The following is a 23,877-nucleotide window of genomic DNA, read 5'->3' as shown; positions in this document are numbered from 1 at the left end:
GATGGTATCAAGCAGGCCCTAGGTCCAACACAGAGGAAAATTGCCCCTCTGAAGTCTGCCACAGGCGAGGTCATCCAGGATCGGGCACAGCAGATGGAACGCTGGGTGCAGCACTACTCTGAGCTATATTCCAGAGAAAATGTAGTCACCGAAGAAGCACTGAACAACATTGAGTGCCTGCCTGTGCTGGAAGAGCTTGACAGTGAACCAACCCTAGAAGAACTTCACGTGGCCCTGGACTCCCTTGCCTTTGGCAAGGCACCTGGAAAAGACAGCATCCCTGCTGAAGTCCTAAAATGCTGCAAAGAGATCATCGTCACTGAGCTGCATGAAATCCTCTGTCTCTGCTGGAGAGAAGGTGGAGTACCTCAAGACATGAGGGATGCAAACATCATCACGCTGTACAAGAACAAAGGTGACAGGGGTGACTGCAACAACTACCGCAGCATCTCTCTCCTTAGCGTTGTAGGAAAGCTGTTTGCCCGAGTTGTACTAAAGAGGCTCCAGGTACTTGCAGAGAGCGTCTATCCAGAATCGCAGTGTGGATTCCGAGCTAGCAGGTCCACCACTGATATGGTATTCTCCCTTAGACAACTGCAGGAGAAATGCAGGGAACAATGACAGCCACTCTTTATAGCCTTCATAGATCTCACAAAGGCTTTCGACCTGGTCAGCAGAGACGGCCTCTTCAAGATTCTCCCCAAGATTGGATGTCCACCCAGGCTCCTCAGCATCATCAGATCTTTCCACAAGGACATGAAGGGCACTGTTGTCTTCGATGGCTCCACATCAGACCCTTTTGACATCCGAAGCGGAGTGAAGCAGGGCTGTGTTCTTGCACCAACCTTGTTTGGGATTTTCTTCGCTGTCCTGCTGAAGCAGGCCTTTGGAACTGCAACAGAAGGCATCTATCTCCGGACCAGATCAGACGGAAAGCTCTTCAACCTCTCCAGACTGTCAAAATGATAGTGTAAAAATGCTGACTGCAGTTCTGTCTGTGTTACATGCAATATGGAATGGGATTTCTGTTGTATTTATTGGTTCCATGTTGCAGCAATATTTGCAATAGTGGTTATTGCTATAGTTACAGTTCAATGTTTGGCTTTTAAAAAACTTTATGCCAAGCTGTCTTGGGCACCTAGGTTTCAGTGGGAAAGACATTTAGGAAAGAAAAATATTTAAATAAGTACATGAACCTGATATGAAAAACCTAAAAAGACAGGAAAGTAAATGGTTTGGAAAAGATGGGTTATTGCCTAGGGATTGCATGCAGAAATAAGGTGACATTTTGCACTGATCCATATTTGGTTGCAGAAGCACATGCAGAAGGAATTGCATAACCGTGAAATACTGATAACTTCATGTGTGACATCATGTGAATCATGTAGCACAAGTACAGGGCGTCCCTCATTATTCGCGGGGGTTCTGTTCCCGGAACCTCCATGGATACCAAAATCTGTGGATGTTGGAATCTGTGGATTTTGGAGACCCCAAGCCCTCCAAACCTGACCAGAACTCTGCCCTGGTCGGGTCCGGGGCCCTTCAAAGGGCTGAAAAGCATAACCTCCGGCCTCCAGACCCAACCCGAGGGCTAGAGATTACCTACCCTGTGGGTTTAAAACCCATGGATATTCAAATCCATGGGTACTGAACTCTCAATACTGAGGGCCACCTGTACAATCAAGCCAGGATTCCATTTTGATTTCTGTGCTGAAGAAGTTCATTATATACTTCCTCATGTCCAAGCCCACATGGTGCGGAAGGGTAATTTAAGGCACCATCTAAATACTGTCAAGTAAGGCATTTTTTAAATAATGTTTTGACTTATTCTGACAATTTATTATCTGTCTGTATTAATTATTCATTCATAAATTGTGAAAGGAAAAACAAAACGTGGTGTGCTTATTATAACGAAAGTAGGAGAAAAGTCCACAATTTTGAGATTACTGGCTATATTTAGGGGGCAATCCTAACCTCTTATGTCAGTGCTTTCCAGCACTGGCATAGCAGTGCCAGTCGGACATGTGCTGCATCCTGCAGTTGGGTATCTCTCACGGAGACCTCCTCAAAGTAAGGGAATGTTTGTTCCCTTACCTAGGAGCTTCATTGCCCTTATGTCAGTGCTGGAAAGCACTGACATAAGGGGTTAGGATTGCACCCTTTGTTGGTTAGAAGTAACTTGCATTGGAACTTGATGTACCTTTGGAGTCTAAAGAACATTGCATCCTGCCAGTGAAACAGTTGGTGAAATTTTCAAGATTGTTCAGGAAAAAAACAGGAAAAAGAGCAGTTAAAGTTGAGTCATACAAGTAAAAGTAATTTGTATGTAACTTGGTTCTCTTCTCACTATAAAATGTTTGTTCACATGAGTAATGCTGAATATCCCTATGTATATGCAAACACATTGGCAAATGTAATGTGTGGACTGAGCACACATAAGTCCTTCTACCTCAGTCACAGGAATTGCGACTACGTCTGTTGTCATCTAGTAGTTCACCCACTGCCTGTTCACTTGAGCAGAAAGAATGAAATGAAAAAAAAGGTTGTGTTTCATTGTATAAAATAATTGGTCTGTGAAAAGTTGGTTTTGTGGCAGGGGAAGAAGGGGAATGAAGAGTTAAAATATCGTAAATGGACCTGAGCTGACAAGTTAGGGTGGAGTGAACTTTTAAATGAATTTTTAAAAATTCTCAAGCAACTATCTGTGATGATTGGGGCTGATGGTGTAGACAGAAAGCATATTGTGCTACTAAGCCCTAGTTGCCAGCGTTGGTATAATTTGAAACTTCCAAATATATTTGCTTATACAAAGTACTGTATATGGAATGTTGCCCAGCCTGAATGGCAGTTAAGAAATGCCTCTGGTGAACCTTGTGATGTGTAACTAACACCCAATTTTTTAGTCAAGTGCAATTATTATAACTTTATTCTCACTGGTGAGTGGTAATTGAATTTTTTAGTTCAGAAATTGTTTGTAAAATATGAACAAAAGTAATACCATATGTAAAATGCTAATTCTTCTGTATATTTTCATACTAAAGTAAGGATTTAAGAATCCACTGCTTCAAAGGTATAGTTTGCATTTTTCTTTGTAGTAATCCATGCAAGAACTAATTGTGTTACCTTTATTTGTGTTGCAGCATGCAGCTCTAGTTATCAACATATTCATTGTGATGCCCAGCATTTGTATGCTTGGGGATTGCTCCCTTCTCTAGCTGAGCCATTCTCAATAGGAGCCATATGCCTCCCAGGGATCCTTGGCGCATTTGAAGGGGGCCCCTGACTAAAAACTGTGAGAACGGAATGATTATGTTTATCTGTTTTGTTGTATTCTTGTTTGACAGGGGGTGTGTGCCCTGGAACCTGAGAAGAGCTCCTAAGGGGCTGTAGCCTAAAAAAGGTTGAGAATGGCTGCTCTAGACAGTTGCCAAAGGGTTGAAAGTGTGTATTGTTGCGCACACAAATCGCTCCTTGAATGTTGAGGTGTCATTATGCAGTTGACATCATTTCACAGTGAAGGCACCCCAGTTATGAAGCACATGCACACTCAGGGATCATAAGAACATAAGAACAGCCCCACTGGATCAGGCCATAGGCTCATCTAGTCCAGCTTCCTGTATCTCACAGCAGCCCAACAAATGCCCCAGGAAGCACAGCAGATAAGAAGAGACCTGCATCCTGGTGCCCTCCCTTGCATTGGCATTCTGACATAGCCCATTTCTAAAATCAGGAAGTTGCACATACGCATCATGGCTTGTAACCAATAATGGATTTTTCCTCCAGAAACCTGTCCAATCCCCTTTTAAAGGCATCCAGGCCCGATGCCGTCACCACATCCTGTGGCAAGGAGTTCCACAGACCAACCACATGCTGAGTAAAGAAGTATTTTCTTTTGTCTGTCCTAACCCTCCCAACACTCAATTTTAGTGGATGTCCCCTGGTTCTGGTGTTATGTGAAAGTGTAAAGAGCATCTCTCTATCCACTTTATCCTTCCCATGCATAATTTTGTATGTCTCAGTCATTCCCCCCTCAGGCATCTCTTTTCTAACCTGAAGAGGCCCAAACGCCGTAGCCTTTCCTCATAAGGAAGGTGCCCCAGCCCCGTAATCATCTTAGTCACTTTCTTTTGCACCTTTTCCATTTCCACTGTGTGCTTTTAGAGATGTGGTGCCCAGAACTGGATGCAATACTCCAGGTGTGACCTTACCATCAATTTGTACAACGGCATTATAATATTAGCCGTTTTGTTCTCAATAGCTTTTCTAATGACCCCAAGCATAGAATTGGCCTTCTTTACTGCCGCCGCACATTGGGTCGACACTTTCATCAATCTGTCCACCACCACCCCAAGATCTCCCTCCTGATCTATCACAGACAGCTCAGAACCCATTAGCCTATATGTGAAGTTTTAATTTTTTGCCCCAATGTGCATGACTTTACACTTACTTACATTGAAACGCATCTGCCATTTTGCTGCCCATTCTGCCAGTCTGGAGAGATCCTTCTGGAGCTCCTCACAATCACTTCTGGTCTTCACCACTTTGTTGAAGTTTGGAAAAGTTTAGTGTCGTCTGCAAACTTAGCCACCTCACTGCTCACCCCTGTCTCCAGGTCATTTATGAAGAGGTTGAAAAGCACCAGTCCCAGGACAGATCCTTGGGGCACACCTCTTTTCACCTCTCTCCATTATGAAAATTGCCCATTGACATCCACTCTCTGTTTCCTGATCTTCAACCAGGTCTCAATCCAGGAGAGGACCTGCCCTCTAATTCTCTTACTGTGGAGTTTTTTCAGTAGCCTTTGGTGAGGGACCGTGTTGAACGCCTTCTGAAAGTCCAGATATATAATCTCCACAGGTTCTCCCGCATCCACATGCTTGTTGACCTTTTCAAAGAATTCTATAAGGTTTGTGAGGCAAGACTTACCCTTACAGAAGCCATGCTGATTCTCTCTCAGCAAGGCCTGTTCGTCTATGTGTTTTGAGATCCTATCTTTGATGAGGCATTCCACCATCTTACCCGGTACAGATGTTAGGCTGACCGGCCTATAGTTTCCCGGATCCCCCTCCTTCCCTTGGGATCCGCATGACATTTGCTATCCTCCAATCCTCTGGCACCGTGGCCGTTTTGAGGGACAAGTTGCATATTTTAGTCAAGAGATCAGCAACTTCATTCTTTAATTCCTTAATAACTCTTGGGTGGATGCCATCCGGGCCCGGTGACTTATTGATCTTTAATTTATCAATGAGGTCTGAAACATCTTCTCTTTTAACCTCTATCTGACTTAATTCCTTGGTCAGGAGGGGCCATTTGGGCAGCAGTATCTGCCCGAGGTCTTCTGCCATGAAGACAGATGCAAAGAACTCATTTAATTTCTCTGCCATCTCTAAGTCTCCTTTTATCTCCCCTTTCCTTTCCTCACCATCCAGAGGTCCAACCACTTCTCTGGCGGGTTTCCTGCTTCTAACGTATTTGAAGAAGCTTTTATTATTCCCCTTAATGTTGCTGGCCATGCGTTCCTCATAGTCTCGCTTGGCCTCCCGTATCACCTTCTTACATTTCTTTTGCCACAGTTTATGTTCCTTTTTATTCTCTTCATTAGGGCAAGACTTCCATTTACGGAAGGAAGCTTCCTTGCCCTTTATAGCCTCTCTAACTTGGCTGGTTAGCCATGTGTGCACCCTCCTGGACTTAGTGGAGCCCTTCTTCCTTTGCAGTATACACTTCCGCTGGGCCTCTATTACTCTATTGTTGTTGTTGTTGTTGTTACTACTTACTTACTTACTTATTTACTGAATCACTTTATATTAAAAATGGTTGTTATTATTTTTACTATTATTAATAATAACAGTATTTATGCACCACTTTTCAATGAAAAAACCACTTTTCACAGTGGTTTACAGAGAAAAATCAAATAACTAATGGCTCCCTATCCCAAAAGGGCTCACAGTCTAAAAAGAGGCAAAGGAACACGAGCAGACAGATTAGAAAAGACACTGCTGGGGTGGATACATGTTTCAGATACAATCAAGAAATGTGACATTAAAGTACTTCTGTCTTACAATATATTTTATTACAAGAGAAACCATGGCAATCTTTTACCATTAAAATTTGGAAGTGTCACACTTGCCTTGAAGGTGGTCACTGGACTATTTAATTTATATCTGTGAATTTTATTAAATAATATCTTGAACCTTAAAGTTATATAAAAGTCCACTCACTGTTAGAAAGTAGTGCTATACAGGTTGGTCTGCCTTGGTTAAACAATAATATGGCATCTGGCTTTTTGACTGAAAGACGTCCTGCCCAGTCGTACTGCAGAAGGCCCCCAAATTATGTAAGGGTTCTGTTGCACACAGAGTTCTGTAAATTGCATTTTATGTAAGTCGGAATACCTGCCCCTTCCTCTGAGCTTCCTTGTTCCCAGCATCCTTGGCTAAAGCGTCTCCTTTTGAGGAAAAGCAGAAATGCAGAAGTTGCTTCTTTTTAAGCAAACAACTGAAGGACTTGCTCATATGCCAATGGATTCCATTGCAGGCAAGGTGTGGAAGGCAGCAATGGTGCTCTTTGAAGTGTGAGATCTGTGCCCAGGAAGGATGCACTTTGTGTGCTTGTATGAGCGGTGGCTGCTCATACAGAATAGTGAGCAGAGAAAGGGGCAAGTATTCTGACTGTCATACCTGGGCTCCTGAGGCTGCTTTTATTTTATTGTTTTATGCCAGTGCCACTAAGTTTTTGCCTCCAAAGATGGGGGGTGGGGGAAGGAAGAAATGCGATGCCCAGCACTGCGCCTCTGATCTGGGCGCAGGGGCGCTTTGCCACTCACCACTGCCTGCAGCAGCCTCCTGGGGTTTGGGGGAGCCCGGCAGCAGCCTCAGCAGGGCTCCCCGCGCAGCACAGAGCCCTCCAGAAGGTGATCACGACCACTTCCTGTTTTGCAATCGGGAAACAGGAAGTGGTCATGATCGCCTTCTGGAGGGCTCTGCGCTGCTTGGGGAGCCCTGCTGAGGCTGGTTTAGGACAAATCAATCAGTCCTCCTCCAAGCGCCTCCTCCAAGCACTTCACTCCACCCTGCCTTCACCAATGCAAAGTGATCGCCTTCGTTTCGCGTGCTCAGGGGGAAGGGAGGGGTCCGCTGGGGACAGAAGGATTGATGGATTGTCAGCCAGCTGCGCTCTCTCTCTCTCTCTCTCTCTCTCTCTCTCTCTCTCTCTCATTAAGGAGGCTATTGTTAAAGGACTGTTCAGTTTTTAAAACTGATTTTAAAGGGGTGCATTTTCCCCTTCTCCGGGGATCAGCACATTCCTTCTCATTTGCAGGGGCCATTCGTGTTGAGTCAAATCTGTGTATAAAAAATCCATGTATAAATAGGCTGGACCTGTATTGCCCATTGCCTCTAAAAGCCTATGAAACATTCCTATACATACCAGATCTTGTGTGTGTTTGTGTGTTCAGTACTGCACAGATTACTCACTGATCTCGGAGTTGAAATTCTAAAGCCACAAAAGAACTTCTAAGTGCCAAGGTTTCCCAGGGAATCAGGTAGTAGTAAGCCAATGGCACCTTTAGGAGCTATGACAAATATTCATAAGCAGAGCCACACCATTGGGCAAGGTGCAAAAAGAGAGATGGGAGTTAGAGTAAATGGAGTTTATCTGTAGGAAAGATCGAATTAGTACCTAGTTCTTGTAGAATTGTGCACAGAAGAAAAAGATGTTCTTAATCTAGGGGAATTTTCTATGGACTATGGTGGCTATTATCAATTGCTATTCTAGAGGAAAAAGACACCACTGGTATTTGTTGTTCTATTTGTGTATTAAAATGTCTATTTTGGTATGTACAGATGAACATTTCAAAACTTAATAAAATGTGTCTCTCTGCCAATTGAAGGGAAGCTGTAACGATGGCCACAGATAGTTGGTTTTAAATTCTGGGATGTATAATCTTTTACTGAGCATCCCATGATTTTAAAGTGACTAAAGTAGAAGGCAGTTTCACTGTTAAAAATAGCTTCATAACATTGTGTGTCTGTTTAACTTTTGCCAAAAGTGTACTTTTGAGTACACTTGAAGAGAAGTTTGATAATTTGATTTGAAATGTTTAAGAGGTACACATGAATGAAGTAGAAGCCTTTGGGCGTGATCCAGAGGGACTTGTGCCGGCCCAGGAGGCCTGTGGAGGCTAACACACGCATCTGCGCCAACACAGGCAGCGAGCCTTGTGTCAGCCCAGCTGGGCCAATGCAAGGCTTTGAGGTGGGTGGGAAGGAGGTGGGAAAAAGGCATTCTGGGGCAGGGGGAGAGTGGGCGACCCAGGGGACGGACAGGTGGGGAGCAAGAGGCAGGGCTGGGATCCAGCACTTATCCACTTATGCTGGATCCCAACCACCATTCCCAGGGAGTTTGGAGTGGCTTCAAGCCGCTCTGCTCTCCTCGGACTTGAGCCACCTCAGGAGGTGGCGCAGGTCCAAGGAGACCCATAGGGGCCAGCATGCTTTACCTGGAGGTAAGGGGAAAAGGTTCCCTCTGCTCTGACTCAGCTCTGACTGAGCTGCTTTGGGGCCTTATCCCGCATTAGATACAGCATAAACCTCTTGGCTTGCCTGTTTCAGCGCAGGGTAGGATTGCACCCTTAGTTTGCTATCTTAGTGGTTAAAAACAATTACTGTAATAATGGGAACTTATTTTTATTTTGTGACTTATTGTGGAACTCATTCTAAAACTGATTAGAGCACTTAAAATTTGAAATAAATGTTTTTTCACATTTATTTTCATAGATCAATACCTTGGTTTGAATATTTATCTGTTCACTGTGGGATTTGGGTGGTAAGCAGTAAATAAAAAGTGGGTTATAAAAGACTGAATCCTGAAGACACCTATGCATAGATAATTGCCTGCCTTAGATATTGGGTTCTACATAAAAGAAGTTTAATCATTTGCTCTACTGGTAGCAACTCCAATTGTGTATACCTTAATTTTGAAATAAGAGCCACTGATCTCAATGGAACGTCCTTCCAAGTAAGTCTAAGCCTGGGATTTTATCACAGTTTCCTGCAGCTCAGAAGTATAGCACATACTTTACATGTAGAAGGTTCCAGGTTCAATCCCTGGCATCTCCAGGTAGGCTGCAGAAAAAAGTCTGCCTGAAATCCTGGAAAGCTGCTGTTAGTCACTGTTAACAATACTGAGCTAAATGGCCCAATGTTGGACTTGGTATAAGGAAGTTTCTTCTTTTTTGTGTTCCTAACTTCGCTAACTTCATTCTGTATGACTTGGAATGTTCAAGAGGTTCTTTTCTGTTGTGTGTTACATTACTGCTTCCTGTTACACATGCTCTGAGTTGGTATCTGAGAATCTATTTAAGAAACAAAACAAAAAACGTATCTTTCATTTATCAAAATTTGCTAGATAGTATTACCTTGATAAAACTTGTTGAATGACAGCTTTGGCACATTTCAGATGACTTTAAAAACAAAAGTTGCAACCATAAAAGATGTTTTTGTAATGAGATCCTAGATCTGCCTCTGAATTAAAAACATCAGTGAAAAGAGACATATTTTCCAGAATGATTTTAAATCTGATGTTTATTGTAGTGGAAGTTCCATGAATTCCTGCCAGCGAAGTGTATGTTTCTCCCACTTGTAAATGAGCTCTTATTTCCTACAGTACATATTCTGCTGCCACAATGACTCATTTTATACATGTTTTAGTTTAACTCCTGAAACATTTTAAACATTGGCAGCAATATGTGGATGTTGCACTCTCTTTTAGAAATGTACAGATGTATCTGTGTTGCAGCAATAACTATCATCTATTGCTGTTAACACCTCTAGTTTATAAATAGGTATTATGGGACTATTAAAAGGATCATGTATTTATTGTAAGTGTTCATCTACGCAAGATTTAATGCAGTGGTAAGATTGTTCTGTGATCCTGATTCACAGATAATAAAAGCCTTGTCACCTACTCCACGCAGCAGTCAAACCCTTAACCCTTTCCTGTTTTGGAGATGGAGGGGTGCAGAATGTGCATTTTCAGTTTCCACTTGTCCTGGCTAAGTTGCAGCCAAGGGACCACCACAATACCTTTTGTACAGGGGGGAGAGAGAGAGGTTACCAGTTTGACCCTGTGCTGCCAGCATGCTCCAAGTACCTTGTGGAAGCTTGTACATGGACCTCCCTGAAACATGCTAGTGATAATTGTACGTTTGCAAATAATTGTTAGAAGGAATGCAGAACAGAAGCCTGTGAGTTTAGAAACGTCTTTGTATGAGGAAAAATTATTTAGAAAACAAGTTATTGGGGAACTAACTTTTCACATGAGGAAGTTTTTAAGTTATACTGTGTGTCGGTGGTTTGCTACAATGCTAGTGGTAAGGTTTTGTATGTGTGATACCTCAATTCTAAGCATAGTTACTTCAAAGGAACATACTTTCATATTTACTTCCTATGGATTTCAGTGTCTTTATTTTTTTCTTCACGCTTTGTTTGGAAGAATATCCTAAGTGATTCCTATATTTATTATATGTGTGGATATATGGTTGAGTTTCTTTTAATGTCACTCAGGAACATCATTTAATTATAATGATATCTATTTTTTAAAGCAAGACTATAAAGCAGTACAGCTGATCATTTTGTCACACTCTTTATCAGTACAGGCATGCACCGCTTAACAACCCTTCACTTAACAGCAAACCGCATATATGACAGTGGTCAAAGCACAATAAAGACGCTCTTAATGAGGTAATCGCATCTCCCATAACCTGCAGCAGAGTGTGTGTTTACACAACAGAGAGGCTCTTAATGCAAAGAAGAGGCAATCTAGCTCCAGTAACCTATGCAGCCAGCTAGAGTCTGGCAGCGAGTGTCTGTTTACCCAACAAAGGCACTAGATTGGACTGAATGTTCACTTAATAACCTAATCGCATAACAGTGGGGATTGGCGAACATATCCCCGCCGTTAAGTAGCGCACACCTGTACATTCACTTTATTCAAAGACTCCTAGATCTTCCGTATGTTCAGGATCCCTTTGGTGGGGTTACATGTTGGTCCCTTCCACTTATCATTTCATTGAGTCTTAAGTAAGCTGAGAAATTATCCCAACTCGTTCCTGATTATTCCTTCCAAGAGCTTTCATTATGTTCAGTGGTGCTCCATAGATTTATGTCTTTTGGCACTGCAAACCTGTGTATGTCTACTGGGAAGAAAGTTCCATTGAGTCTAATGAGGCTTACTGTCAAGTAAGTGTGTACGAGATTGCAGCCTGAGAGTGGTCCCCTTGTCTCCAAGCTGTCATGACTATTTCAAACATTCATGTCATTGCCTGTTACGTAAATTTATAAATGAGCAGATTAACCATTATACGAGATGGATTGAATTACTCCTGACTCATTTTGATCAAAATGTGCAATTAGTTTTGTAGGTTTTAAGCAGTGTTGGGAACTCGAGTCAGTGACTCACACTCAGGTCGCAAAAATGCATGATTTTTGCTGACTCGGCGACCCTTCCGCCCTGAGTCACAAGTGTGGTAGATTCTGAAAAATCTTCAGGGCCCCCCCCCTCAGCACTTGTCCCCACGCATGCTGACTTGAGCCTGCCTGTGTCTGGGGGTGCTTGCTTACTATTTTCGCTGCATGGAAAACCTCATGGGGCAAGTATTCTGACCAGCGAGCTGCAGGGAGTTCCAACCGGGAGGCAGGAAAGGGTTAATGCATGCAGGAGCAGGAAGGCGTGACTGCGCTCTCTTTTCCTGTCTCTGATAGGAAGGAAGGAACAGATGATCATTAGACAAAGGACGGGGATTTTCATTTTTCCATTGTCTGAGGGAGGGCAGGAGGAGGAGCAGCCGTCACTGAATGAATGGCAGCAGTGGGACTACTTGTGTGTAGGGCTGCCAAGGATTGGGTCATCCTGGTAAGCCTCCCAGCTGCTGCTTGTGACTCACCTTCATCTTCCCGCTTCTGTCCCTGCTCACACTTGGTCCCTCCCACCCTGTTACAGATGGAAGGGGACAGCAGGGAGTTCTAAAGAGAACTCCAAGACACAGACAGACAGAGCCTGGCAGCTGCCCCGTTTTTCCCATGGGTGACTTTTTAAAGGGAGTGATTCAGCCCAGGGAAAGAGAGGAGGCAGGGGAGCAATTGCGCTTTGCAGGCATGGCTCTCTGGAGGAGGGGGACCCTTTTTGAATGAGAGAGACTATTTCTAAGTAGAGCTGCAAGGATTGGGTCATCCTAGTAAGCCTCCCAGATGCTCCTTATGACCCTCCTCCCTCTCTCCACTTCTAACCTGGCTCTTTTGCTGTCCCTCCCGCTGTCCCTCCCACCCCTCCTGCCCTCTTAACAAATGGGCAGGGACAGCAGGGGAGTGTTCAAAGAGGGCTCTGACACACGCTCCCTGGGAGCAGCCCCCTTTTTTCCACTTTTTAAAGGGGGAGGCCCAATTCAACTCGAGTCCATTAGAGTCACTAAAGGGTGACTCGGAAAGTGCCCCCATTATAACTCTTTTTCGAGTCAAGTCTGGGGTGGGGGGTAACTTGGCAATGCGATTCAAGTCAAGCCATGCTGGGTTTTCCCAGCTTGAAGGTCTCAAATACTGCTATCATGAACTAAATGTAGTAGTACGTCAAGAAATTTCTTGGCAAAGCAGAATGCATGTATGCTAAATGATGCTCTAACTATGGTGAGCAATTCTCTTCCAGTGCAGGAGCAAAGAATGAAAATAAAATAAAGCAGAACTCTGCATAAATTGAGGGGAAGAGGGGATGATTGAACTGATTACTTTTAAACATTATTTTTCCTTTCTCCTCCTAATCCCCCTATGATGCAGTGTCCTTCCAGAAAGAATAGGAAATGGCTTTAGGAGTACTCTCAGCCATATCACACACCCATTTATATTGCCTTCTCTTAGAAGTTAATGTCAGATCTCTGTAAGCTTTATTTTTGTGTCTGGTTCTCTAAGGATATGTGCAATTTTAAAGGGGAAACCAGTCATAAAGTTACAGTCCTAAACTTCATAACAGACCAGTTCTGTTGTGTTTCACAATATCTTGTGAGTGGGGAACTTCTGGGATGAGGATGCAGAAAAATGGTTGTTCAAGGCGGGGATTGGAAACAATCTTAATCTGTGTAAAGGAGGAAGAGAAAGCATTTGCCTGGATATGTTTTCAATTCTGGCTGTCTTAAGCAATACAGAACCTCCTTTTGGAAATAAGACTTTATCCATTTACTCCGCACCCAGTTTATGTGGATGCTGTTAGATTTAAAAATCTGGATGAGGATTAAACATAAACTACTTTTATAATATAATCATGACCAGGTTTCTCTGGATTTAAGTACAACTTCGCACTTGTGAAAAGTACTGTGTGTTCTGTTCAGGCTTTGAGCATTCTGCATTGTTTTATTGATTAGTGCAGATTCATGATGGACCAAATGTTTTTGTATTTTTCATATGCAGGTTGTGCCAATATCTGAATGCTGTCAGCATATCTGAGTACCTATTGGCATTTATTTGGGAATTGCCAGTGAATATTGGTTTTGCTTACTGATGCGTAATTCAATTAGTTTAATGGGTTTTCACAAAGCATCTACTTCCTGTTTATTTTCTAGATAACTCTGAATCTTCCAATGTGTATGAGTGTTAGGGCACAGTCCTAACCCAGTCTACTCAAGTCCTATTTTGTTCAATGGGGGTTACTCTCAGGAAAGTGTGGTTAGGATTGTAGCCTTTGTCTTACAGCCCCATTTTATTGGTCTTATCTGCTGGCAGAACTAGAGTGGATACTGCTGTATGGTGGTTGCAAAAGCCTCCCCAGCAGCAGGCGAAGTTGCACAATGCTGGGGAGGCTGGAGTGACCACATGCATGGCAGCAGATCCAGGAAGACCTGCTGACCTAGGTAGGCCAGCAGGGGAGGTAGAATGGGGCTGGGGTCGATGGAGCAGGGTGGTGATAGGTGCTGGGAGGAAGGTGAATCAAGTCTGGGAAGGGGGTGGGTTCGATGACAGTGGCATCTGCCAAATCCAAATTCCCTTCCCAGTCCGAATCACTTGACCTGGGTCCACACAGACTTGTACCAGCTATTTCGTCCCCTTACTCAGAGAAGGCTTCCAAGACTGCCCCCTCCCCCCAGTAGGGTACAGGGCTTTGGCAGTGCGGCTGCATCAATGGGGAGGGGGACGGATAGGATTGGGCTGTTAGTCTTTCGCAGTTAAGATCCCACCACCAGTCAAAAAATGGTCAGAGATAAAACAAGGCATTGTCAGCATCTTGGAAATGGTTGCAATTCTATCCAAGTTTAGACAGTAGGTGACATCAGTCCTTGTAAGATTGAGCAGCAGATGCACATCGTCCCCTCCACCATGCACCTAAAATAATGTATGATATATGGATGCTCGTATTGAGGGGCACATTATTTCCTCAACCTCCCTCTCTCCACACTTTTTGAATAGAAGCAGTCATGTGCATTCTTCAGCTGCATGTATAGGCCTCCTTGCAAAGTGCCTGTGTCTCATCATTTCGGTTCATGAGGGAAATTGTATTTGCCACCAAGTGCAAGTTAATAAATACTGTTAATAATAATGTGTGTGATGACAAATCCAGAGGTATATTCTGTGAATTTGGTAATTTCATTTGCCCAGCATTAGTTTGTAATGTTACAATAGTAATAACTAACAACAGTAAAAACTAGTTACTAATAACTGATTGTTTGATAACAGTAATAGTAAAACAGCAGCAGCTAAGTAATTAGTTAAAATTAGATTTCAATATGGTCTTGTGAGTGACAGGATGCTACTATAATAAATGCATTTTTCAGTTTACCATTTTAATTGTGCTTACCATTCAATTTACCTTTTAGTTTATTTTCTTTTTTGCATATACTTGAAGTTCATATGTATTTCATTCCCCGCTTTTAAAATCTAAATAGCAAGATAAAAATTATTTTGCATCAACAAGACTTGCTGTCTAATTCAGGAAATCATTTCTTGTGCCATGTGCTAAATTAGATTACTACATCTTTCTCCGTTTTCTGGGTACCCTATCCTATTTAGCTGAGTGGAAGATAGATTTTCTGTGTCTTTTTTCCCTACCTTTCAAGCAACTCCTCTTATGGACTCTTCGAATGCATGAGTAATATAACGTGGGAGGCAAGAGCTGAAGAAACCCAAATACAACTGCCTCTTTGGTGGCAGAAGTTAGAAGTCCTCGGATTCCTCATCAGCTGTGGGGGAAGGGGGGCAGGAATGACAGAAATGTATCGCCACAATAACATTGTGTGGAGGAAAGGAAAGGTCACAGTGTGTCTAACTAGGAATTGAAATCTCTAATTTAATCTTTCTAGGTTTATCTTTCAAGAGTGCATTCCACCAAAAATATGCAGAGGGATCTACTGATTCTTTTTTGAGCACTAGACTTCAATTCTTTGGCAAGCTGAATGTCTGAGGCATCAGATAATACACAGGAGAATATTTAGTTTAGAGGCTCTTGATTGAATTAAATATAGAAAAAACAATTGACACTAGCATAGTCAACTTCTGAATGTTTTCATATTTATGATTTTAAAGTACTAGAAAGTAAAAATGCATAAATGTTCAGAATAGTCTCATAAGCAATCATCAGACGTAGTTGGAGAATACATAAGAAACAGTTCTTCCTTCGCTGTACGTAGATGGACCCCACTGTATCTACACTGAAATGTAATATTCATCTTCACTTCTGAAAATTATGGTGGTTCTTATAAGTATCAGAGTTTACAGCATATGGAAAAAAGAGCTATTTCATAAGAATGAGAAACTGAAAGACATTTTAAATTAGAAGTTTCATTTTATTTTGATTTTAATATACAACTGCCTTCTAATAATTTAAACAATTCTGGGATTATTAAAATCTGCATGTTTTGTGTGCATTTTAATAATTATTGAAAATAGTTAAATCTGAGCTCAAAACACCAGGGTCAGCGTTTCTATACTCAAATTGAACCACCAGACTAGCTCCACCAATTTCACTGCAATCTGTGTCCTAAATTAGCATCTTACAGAGTGGGAGGAGTAGCCTTTTTATTGGTGAATAATAAACCAATGATACAATAATACAATGGCTGAACAAAGTAGCAAATGTAAAAATAAAAATGAGAGTGTCAATAAATGTGCTAATAAATGTGGGCCTTCCTTGTCCATGGGTGTTTGGTTCCAGATCCTGCTCCCCAGATAAGGAAGTCTACAGGTCCCACCGGACCGGTGTCCCACTCTACTGGCCTCAGTGGGTGTCAGAATGGTGCACCCACTCGACAAACTACTTCCAGTTTTTGAAAGCAAACCAGAAGTTGCCTTCTGAAACTAGAAGTATCTTCTGGAGGCTTCTGCAGGCCACTCTGAGGCCCTCAGAGGCCAATATAGTGGGTTGTTAGTCCAGTGCGACTCCTCGCAATTACTTACCTGGAACCTCAGGAGAGTAATTGCAGGGGAAGAGAGTAAGTAATTGCAAGGAACCTCTGGAAGCGCCCCCATGTGTCCCCTCTGTTTCAGCAGATGGTTAAATCCACGGAAACGGAAGGTCCAATGTATAAAACAGATATTAATTATACCAAGGTTTCCCAAACTGTGGGTCATGGGCCCATGTGCGGTAGGTCACAACGTGGTCCCCCCACCTACCCTTGCTCCACTTTGGCTCCAAATTGGAGCCATTCCAGAGGCCAAATTACTCACTAGGAGGGTGGGGAGACTTCTTCTGGGTCAGGCCAGACCGGCGACCAGTCAGCTGGCCTCTGCAGAATAGCCTGCAGAAGCCTTGGAAAGGCTTCCTCCCTCCTGGTAAGTCATTCCCTGTCATGACCTACGACGGAGGACAAGTTGGGTTGAGTCACTAAAAAGACTGGGAACAGCTGGTCTATACATACACTTTTAAAATGGGCTTCCAAATATCCCAAACATCCATACTCAGTTGTCTCCCATAAGCCATAGGTTCAAATATTGATAGAGTTAAAAGTGGGAGGAGAAGCTTTAAAGACTCCAGACAGGCACAACCCTGTCAGTCACTCCCCAGACACCTATTGTTAACACCTCCACATGTATGGGATAGCATGATAACAATGCCCCCACATGAATAGGGCAGAAAAAGAGCTAATCAATACACACCAGTGGGAGATGTTTCAGTCCCTCTACTGTTGCACAGCACCTCCAGAACCTGACATTAAGATGCCACAACATCTTGCACTACAAGAGCTGCTGTTGGAAAGGCAGCAAGAGGGCAAAAGCAGTGCAGCCAAGAATCCTAGAACTCAAGAGTTCAAATCCTCATCTGCTCCTCACACAAGCATATGCTGCTAAAAAATTCCATTTTGACTCTTTAAGACCAAATGGAAGGAAGATAACTTCCTTCCATTTCTATTCTCTCTCCATGAGAGAATGCATATATGTAGAATAAACACACAAGTTTCTCGAGGGTGAGAGTGAGGGAACGCATCTGTTTAAGAGAACCATTTTCCCAGGGAAGGAACTGGGACAGGTCACGTGGGAGGGCCTCATCTGCACTCAGACAAAGAATGCTAGTAGTTCACTATGCAGGGACCTAGACTGAGAGCCAAGCAAGTCAGATTCAAACCCAGCCAAGAGGATTGCTATAACCAAGGTCAAATTCACCTTTTGCGTGACTGGCCAGACATGCCCACAGAGCCAATCCTATGCGTGTCTACTCAGAAGTAAGTCCCATTACAGTCAATGGTACTTACTCTCAGGTTAGTGTGGATAGGATTGCAGCCTAAGTGTACCTATTATGCTTGTCCTCCCTCCCTTCTAACACTGCCTCATTCATCACAGTAGCTGTCAACACACTACCTGAGGAATCTGCTCCTCCTTTATCTGGAGTGCTGTAGGATATGCTGTGTAAGTCAAGTCTTCACTGTCTCATCCTTGGCTCCTACCCTTGGGTTTGGGGCTTACATGGGCTTGTACTTTTCATCACACTTTTGCATTTATTCAGTTAATTTCCCTGCCAACAGGAGCAAATGCTGTTACAGCAGAGATGTTTTATAGTGGAAAAGAATCACTTTATCGCACTTCATTTTGGCACAGTCTGTTCCTTGCCAGATCTAGAATTATAAAAAAATATTGATAACTAAGGTTCTCAGGAGGCATATAAGCCTGCGAAAAAAAATATTTTTATCTCATTTCATCACTGAGGAAAATAGTATTATTTACTATAACTGTCCCCTTGCATTTGTGATTGCCCATAAATTTTAGTTTGCACTCCTTGTGGTGATATGTGAACATTTACCGTATGAGGCAGAGATGGAACAAAACGTTATTTACAACATGGGTGTTTTTTTTTTAAGATTTCCCACCAAATCGACCCATGTGGGTTCTGTTGGCAGTATGTATGTACAAGCACAGCACACTTTCTTTACTTTAGGACAGCGTTCTCCAAACCAGAGACCGCTGCACATTGGGAAAAGCTTTCCCAGCACAAACAAAGTGTTCCATTTCACCAGGGAGCCTACTTACCTTGCCACGGATCTCCCCCAAACTGTACTCCAGCCAGTCACGTCTGCTTGGAAATCTGGGCGCGAAACTTGCTGGGATGACAGAATGCAGAAGCAGCTGGCCGGAGCTCGGTTGGGGTAGATAGGGCATGCCCCACAGACTCCCCCACAGAAAGATAAGCAGCATTCATGTGGGGGAGGGATTAAACTGGTCACCAGATCTGACCCATGGGCCGGGATCTGGAGAGCCCTGCTTTAGGAGCTGTGGCATCATTTGATAATGTTTGTTTGTAGTGTATGTCTTCTCAACAGACTGAGTGAAATATTAATCTCCCGCAATCTCTCTCACTTTTCCGACTAATATTCTGTAACACCATTCTGTTTCTGCAAAGTGAGCAGTTATTTATTGTCAAGAATGGACACAGAAGAATGTGAACAGACCACTAAGATTTTCAATTATTCAGGAAGGTGTAAGTCAACTAGCCAGTTTCCAAGATGTCTGATCATTGTGTTACCTTGGTAATGGTGGTCATTGTGAAATCTTAAAACAACATTTCTATTTTATTTTTATTGCAGTATGAACACTTGAAATCTTCACATATGAGACAAAGTTATTAAATTGTTAATAAACTAGTCTTTTTTAAGTGACTTTGAAATGTACAAGGTATGTCTATAAAATAATGATACTGTGATTCCACCTAGTAAACAAAGCAGTCAGAACTGGTTATAACTGCATACGTAGTAACCTTGAACATGTCTGAACCTGCATGACAAGCAGCAACACTCTATGACATTCAGTTGATTGTGAGTCGCCATTTAGTTTGGTTGTGTTTTCTGTAGAGCATTCCGAAAAAATGCTAAGTTTAGAACATTGCAGGGAATGTTGTGTTGACACTCTGCAGCAACTTGACGCAGATCCAAACCTGTTTCATAAAGTAATCACTTGTGATGAGACCTGGATCTTCCAGTACGATCCTGAAACCAAAAGACTGTCAATGCACTAGAAAACCATCACCAAGAATGGTGCCATCACCAAGAATGAAAAAGCTCGTCAAAGCAAGTCAAATTTCAAAGCAATGCTCATTGTTTTTTTCGATATCAAGGGTGTAATTTTGGAAGAAAGGGTTCCAGAAGGCACAACAGTTAACCAGCATTATTATAAGGAAGTTTTGAAAAAGCTGAGAGAAAGAGTCAGAAAGAAACGGCCGCAACTGTGGAAAAATGGTTTCATTCTTCACCAGGACAATGCGCCTGCTCACACAGCACTTTCTGTAAAGCAGTTTTTGACCGACAATCACATTAATACACTTGAACATCCTCCATATTCACCCAATTTAGCACCTTGCAACTGTTATCTTTTCCCAAAAGTTAAATCAGTGCTTAAAGGGACACATTTTGAATCAGTTGATGCTGTAAAGAAGAAAACGGCAGATATGTTGAAACAAGTGACAGAAATTGATTTGCTCCATGTCTTTGACCAGTGGAAAACAAGACTACAGCGATGTATTAGTGCAAATGGGGAGTATATTGAAGGGGACAAACATTAAATTTGTAATACCAATAAATAAAGGTGAGTTATTTAATCAGTCTCGTTATTTAATAGACATACCTCGTAATCTGTAAATAGGGGCATGCTTAATAAAAAGAGCAGAAATTCATGAAATACCAGGTGTCTCAAGAAAATGCACACAAAGCTTATAATGTCTATTATGCTATAATTTAGACACATACTGCAATACTGTGATTATAGTATAGGAAAAGGGAGCATAAACAGCATATGATATAGAAGCAGCTGGATTGGTTAATTAGTTAATGAATTAGAACAAATGCTCAAAATGTTCCCCACTGGCATCTGAATGAAGCTGACATTGTAGAGCGCATCCACCATTTATCTCTCAGAATAAGTAAGTGTGTGTGTGTGTGTGTGTGTGTGTGTGTGTGTGTGTGTGAGAGAGAGAGAGAGAGAGAGAGAGAGAGAGTGAGAGAGAGCCTGCAAAATGCCAGATCAATGTAAAAAGATAGGTTTTTCAGCAAGGCACTCCTTACTCCAGGAGGCCCACCCTTTGGCCTTCCTCTGCCAGATCCTATAGTAGCTAAGCTGTGTGATCAGTAAAACATGTTGGTGTGTGTGTGTTTTAAGATTTTCTGGAGTGAGTCCAGCTTTTTTGCATGATTTCCATAGGAATTAATACTCAGAACCCAGGACACTGCCCATAAAAACATGCATGTAGACTATTATAGATGACCAAATGCAACAATTGTTTTCTGTTTTCCAATATAACAGATGGAAGCATCTTGAAATTTTTTCAGAAATGTATTTCTCTATTTGGATGTTCCCTTATAATGTTGCAAAAAATGCAACTTTTTAATTGTTTCACAAATTCATCTGTGGTAGTAAATGGGTTCTGCAACCCCCTGAAAATCAGCTTACAACTCCCCAGGTTGGGAACCACTGCCCTAGAGTATCTTTTCCACATAACCCTTAATTTTCAAGGTATTTCTATAAATATCAGTGAATAAAGCATCTTTTAACTATCAACGTAGAGGTAGCATTCTGAATAAAGTCAATTTATCAAGGAAAAACTGAGATCTTTGCATCGGTCATAAAACTGTGAAATTCCAGTTCCCTTAGAAGTTGGAGTTGCTTCCCACAAGGTAGATTTTCTTCTCAGAAACTGTGTAACATGTATACAAAAGGGCATTCATCTGGAATGTGCATTGTCGCATATAATGATGACACAAATGTATCTTAGCATGTAATACAATTGGGAAGCTGCAATTAGCTGTGTCTTCAGCAGTGGCGTCACTAGGATTCACCTGGAACGGGAGACCTGCGCATCACCCCATGCAGTGGGCGGACCAATGCCCCACTGGTTTTTTCGCTGTACCTTTTGTTAGATCACAGATATTTCAATGTGGTTTGTTTCATTGCATTCTGCATGAAATTACACACTGATTGATATATAACATGATGGTATTATTTCTCCAAACTCTGATTTTTGTGATTTTGAAAACTTGTAGAGTCACACACACACACACACACACACACACACACCTGTGTCAACTTACTAACACCTTATTGCAGCAGTTCTCAAACTTTTAGCACTGGGACCCACTTTTTAGAATGACAAGACCCATTGGAAGTGATGTCATGGCCAGAAGTGACATCATCAAGCAAATTAAAATAAATAATTATAAATAATTAAATTAAAATAAAAGAAATCATTAAATAAGGGGGAGCCAGTTCTGTTCCACCAAGTGAATCTACTCTGAAGTAAGTCCTATTGTGGTCAATGGTGCTTACTCTCAGGAAAGTGTGGGTAGAATTGCAGCCTGTTAGCCCAATCCTATGCATGTCTACTCTGAAGTAAGTCCCATAGTGGTCAATGGAGCTTACTCTGTAGTCTACCTGCAATAACCCCCCCCCCAAAATGAATCAGTGAGATTTCCAGCCCTCCCCATTGCCCAGTTTAAAGTTCTTCTGTTTCAGCTATATCAAGTTAAAGATGCACCTGGCTTTGCAAGTGGAAAATAGAAAACATTCCCCTTACCAGTTCAAGTCTCTTTTTTGTCCTTTTTTTGTGGGGGGGGGCTGTCTTCTGGAGCATTTGTTATGCTCAAGTTCCATTGTATCGGGACCATTCTGGTGTCCTCACATTCCCCTTTGCCTGGCCTGACCACCAGCCAAGGCACATCTGCCTACTTGCGAGTGAACGCGACTGTGAGGCTGCTTTGCTTTCCATAGGGCTCAATAGACTCGCAGCTGAGAGGGGGGCCTCCTTCTCGGGTGTTTTTGGGGGCTGTGTTCATTGGATAGGGACCATTCTGACATCCTTGGAGTCCTCTCAGCCTGCCCTTTCCGATGGACTAAGGCAAATTCGCCTACTTGCAAGTAAACACGACCACGTGGCTTCGTTTTGGGCTCAACACACTAGAGCTGGGAGGCAGGGACCTCCTTCTCCGGTGTTTCTGGGGGGCTGCATTCATTGGATTGGGAACATTCTGGTGTCGTTGGATTCCTCTCAGACTGCCCTTTCCAACACACTATGGCATGTTTGCCTACTCGCGAGTAAACGTGCGATACGGCTCACTTTCACTTTCCAAAGCGCTCCATGCATTTTTTCTTTCCGGTTTTTTGGCCATAACTTTTGAACAAAAGGAGAGATTTTGCTCTGATTTCTTGTATTGCACTCCACTGGATATTCCGCATCCAATGGTGTATGGCACGATGCGGTAGCTCCTAATGTTGCGATTTTAGCGCATCACCCCCTAGGGCGCGTCACCCCCCTGGCGCGTCACCCGGTGTGGCCCATACCCCCCTAGCAACACCATTGAGCTTCAGCTAAATGCAGCTTCCCTTACTGTAGCTGCAGTTGGAAGCTACAATTGCATACACACTACATACACACTTTATAAAATGCTTGTATGCTCTGTGATGATATACAACTATTGGCAGATAGGATTCATGCCTTTTCCTTTATAAGAGTAACTGTAATATGGAGAAAGTTTTATTGCGTGTATGTGTGTTGGTCTTTACTAGGGCACCTTCTGGTAGTGCTGAACAATCTTTTTATTCGGGCTTGCTGTTAGTGAGTTTAAGTTTGCAGTGAGAGATTTTAAATTGTCTTCTGTTTTCTTTTTTTATTTAGCTTTATATTGAGTTGTGAGGATCTGAGAGAAAGGTAGCAAGTGATGACCAGGGTTGTTGATGCTTTTAAATTAGTTTTCATAGCATTTAAACAGACCTGTTTAAAGAATGCCAGAAAATAGTGGTAATCAAGAACTAACAGGGCTTTTGCTATTTCAAGAGATGGAAGCAGAGGGGATACATGCAACATATTCTGTGGATATAACCAAAGACTAATAACACCTTTCTCTACATATTTACTCAGAAGTAAGCCGCACCAAGTTCAAAGGGATGTAATGCCAAATGCCATAGGGTTACAGTCTAAGTTTTTCATTAACCAAGATCAAGAAAAGTAAAATATCTTAAACATTGTTAGGTATACTTAGAAATAACAATGGTAGACATAAAACTTTCCAGACTGTCAAACTCAGCCACATTTTATTTGCTAAAAGCCACATCACAGTATTGAATAGATGTGCTGATGATTGCTTAGATGACCTTGTTGAGCTGCTTACTGTTTTTCATTGTTAGACCTTTGGTTTTTTTTTCAGGTACAGACAGCTGCAACTCAGCACAGAAAGCAAAGTGGTGGAACTTCTCCATCAGACTAAACTGAAGTCCTTTGAATGTGAACGTATGCAGCTCATGCAAGAAGAAACTTCCAAGAACCTTTCACAGTGTCAACTGGAGTGTGAAAAATATCAGCGAAAACTGGAAGTATGTAACAAGAATGTCTGTACACTGTGACATGGCTCAGCTGATAATGAAATTCTAAGAA

At 42.4% G+C, this 23,877-nt stretch overlaps 1 protein-coding gene across 4 annotated transcripts in view; it reads left to right on the top strand.

Annotated features, from left to right (window-relative positions):
- PIBF1 (progesterone immunomodulatory binding factor 1) overlaps positions 1–23,877 on the top strand; it is a 144,079-nt gene that overhangs the window by 48,549 nt on the left and 71,653 nt on the right. For all 4 annotated transcript variants that reach the window (XM_066620022.1, XM_066620021.1, XM_066620020.1 and 1 more), the window contains exon 11: positions 23,651–23,816. In XM_066620022.1, coding sequence (XP_066476119.1) covers positions 23,651–23,816 — 166 coding nt within the window. The remainder of the gene's footprint in view (positions 1–23,650; positions 23,817–23,877) is intronic.

This window comes from Tiliqua scincoides, chromosome 3 (genome assembly GCF_035046505.1).
Source record: "Tiliqua scincoides isolate rTilSci1 chromosome 3, rTilSci1.hap2, whole genome shotgun sequence".
In the NCBI taxonomy this organism is placed as follows: domain Eukaryota; kingdom Metazoa; phylum Chordata; class Lepidosauria; order Squamata; family Scincidae; genus Tiliqua; species Tiliqua scincoides.
The sequence above is the reverse complement of the archived record's forward strand: the minus strand, read 5'-3'. Positions and strand labels throughout refer to the sequence as shown.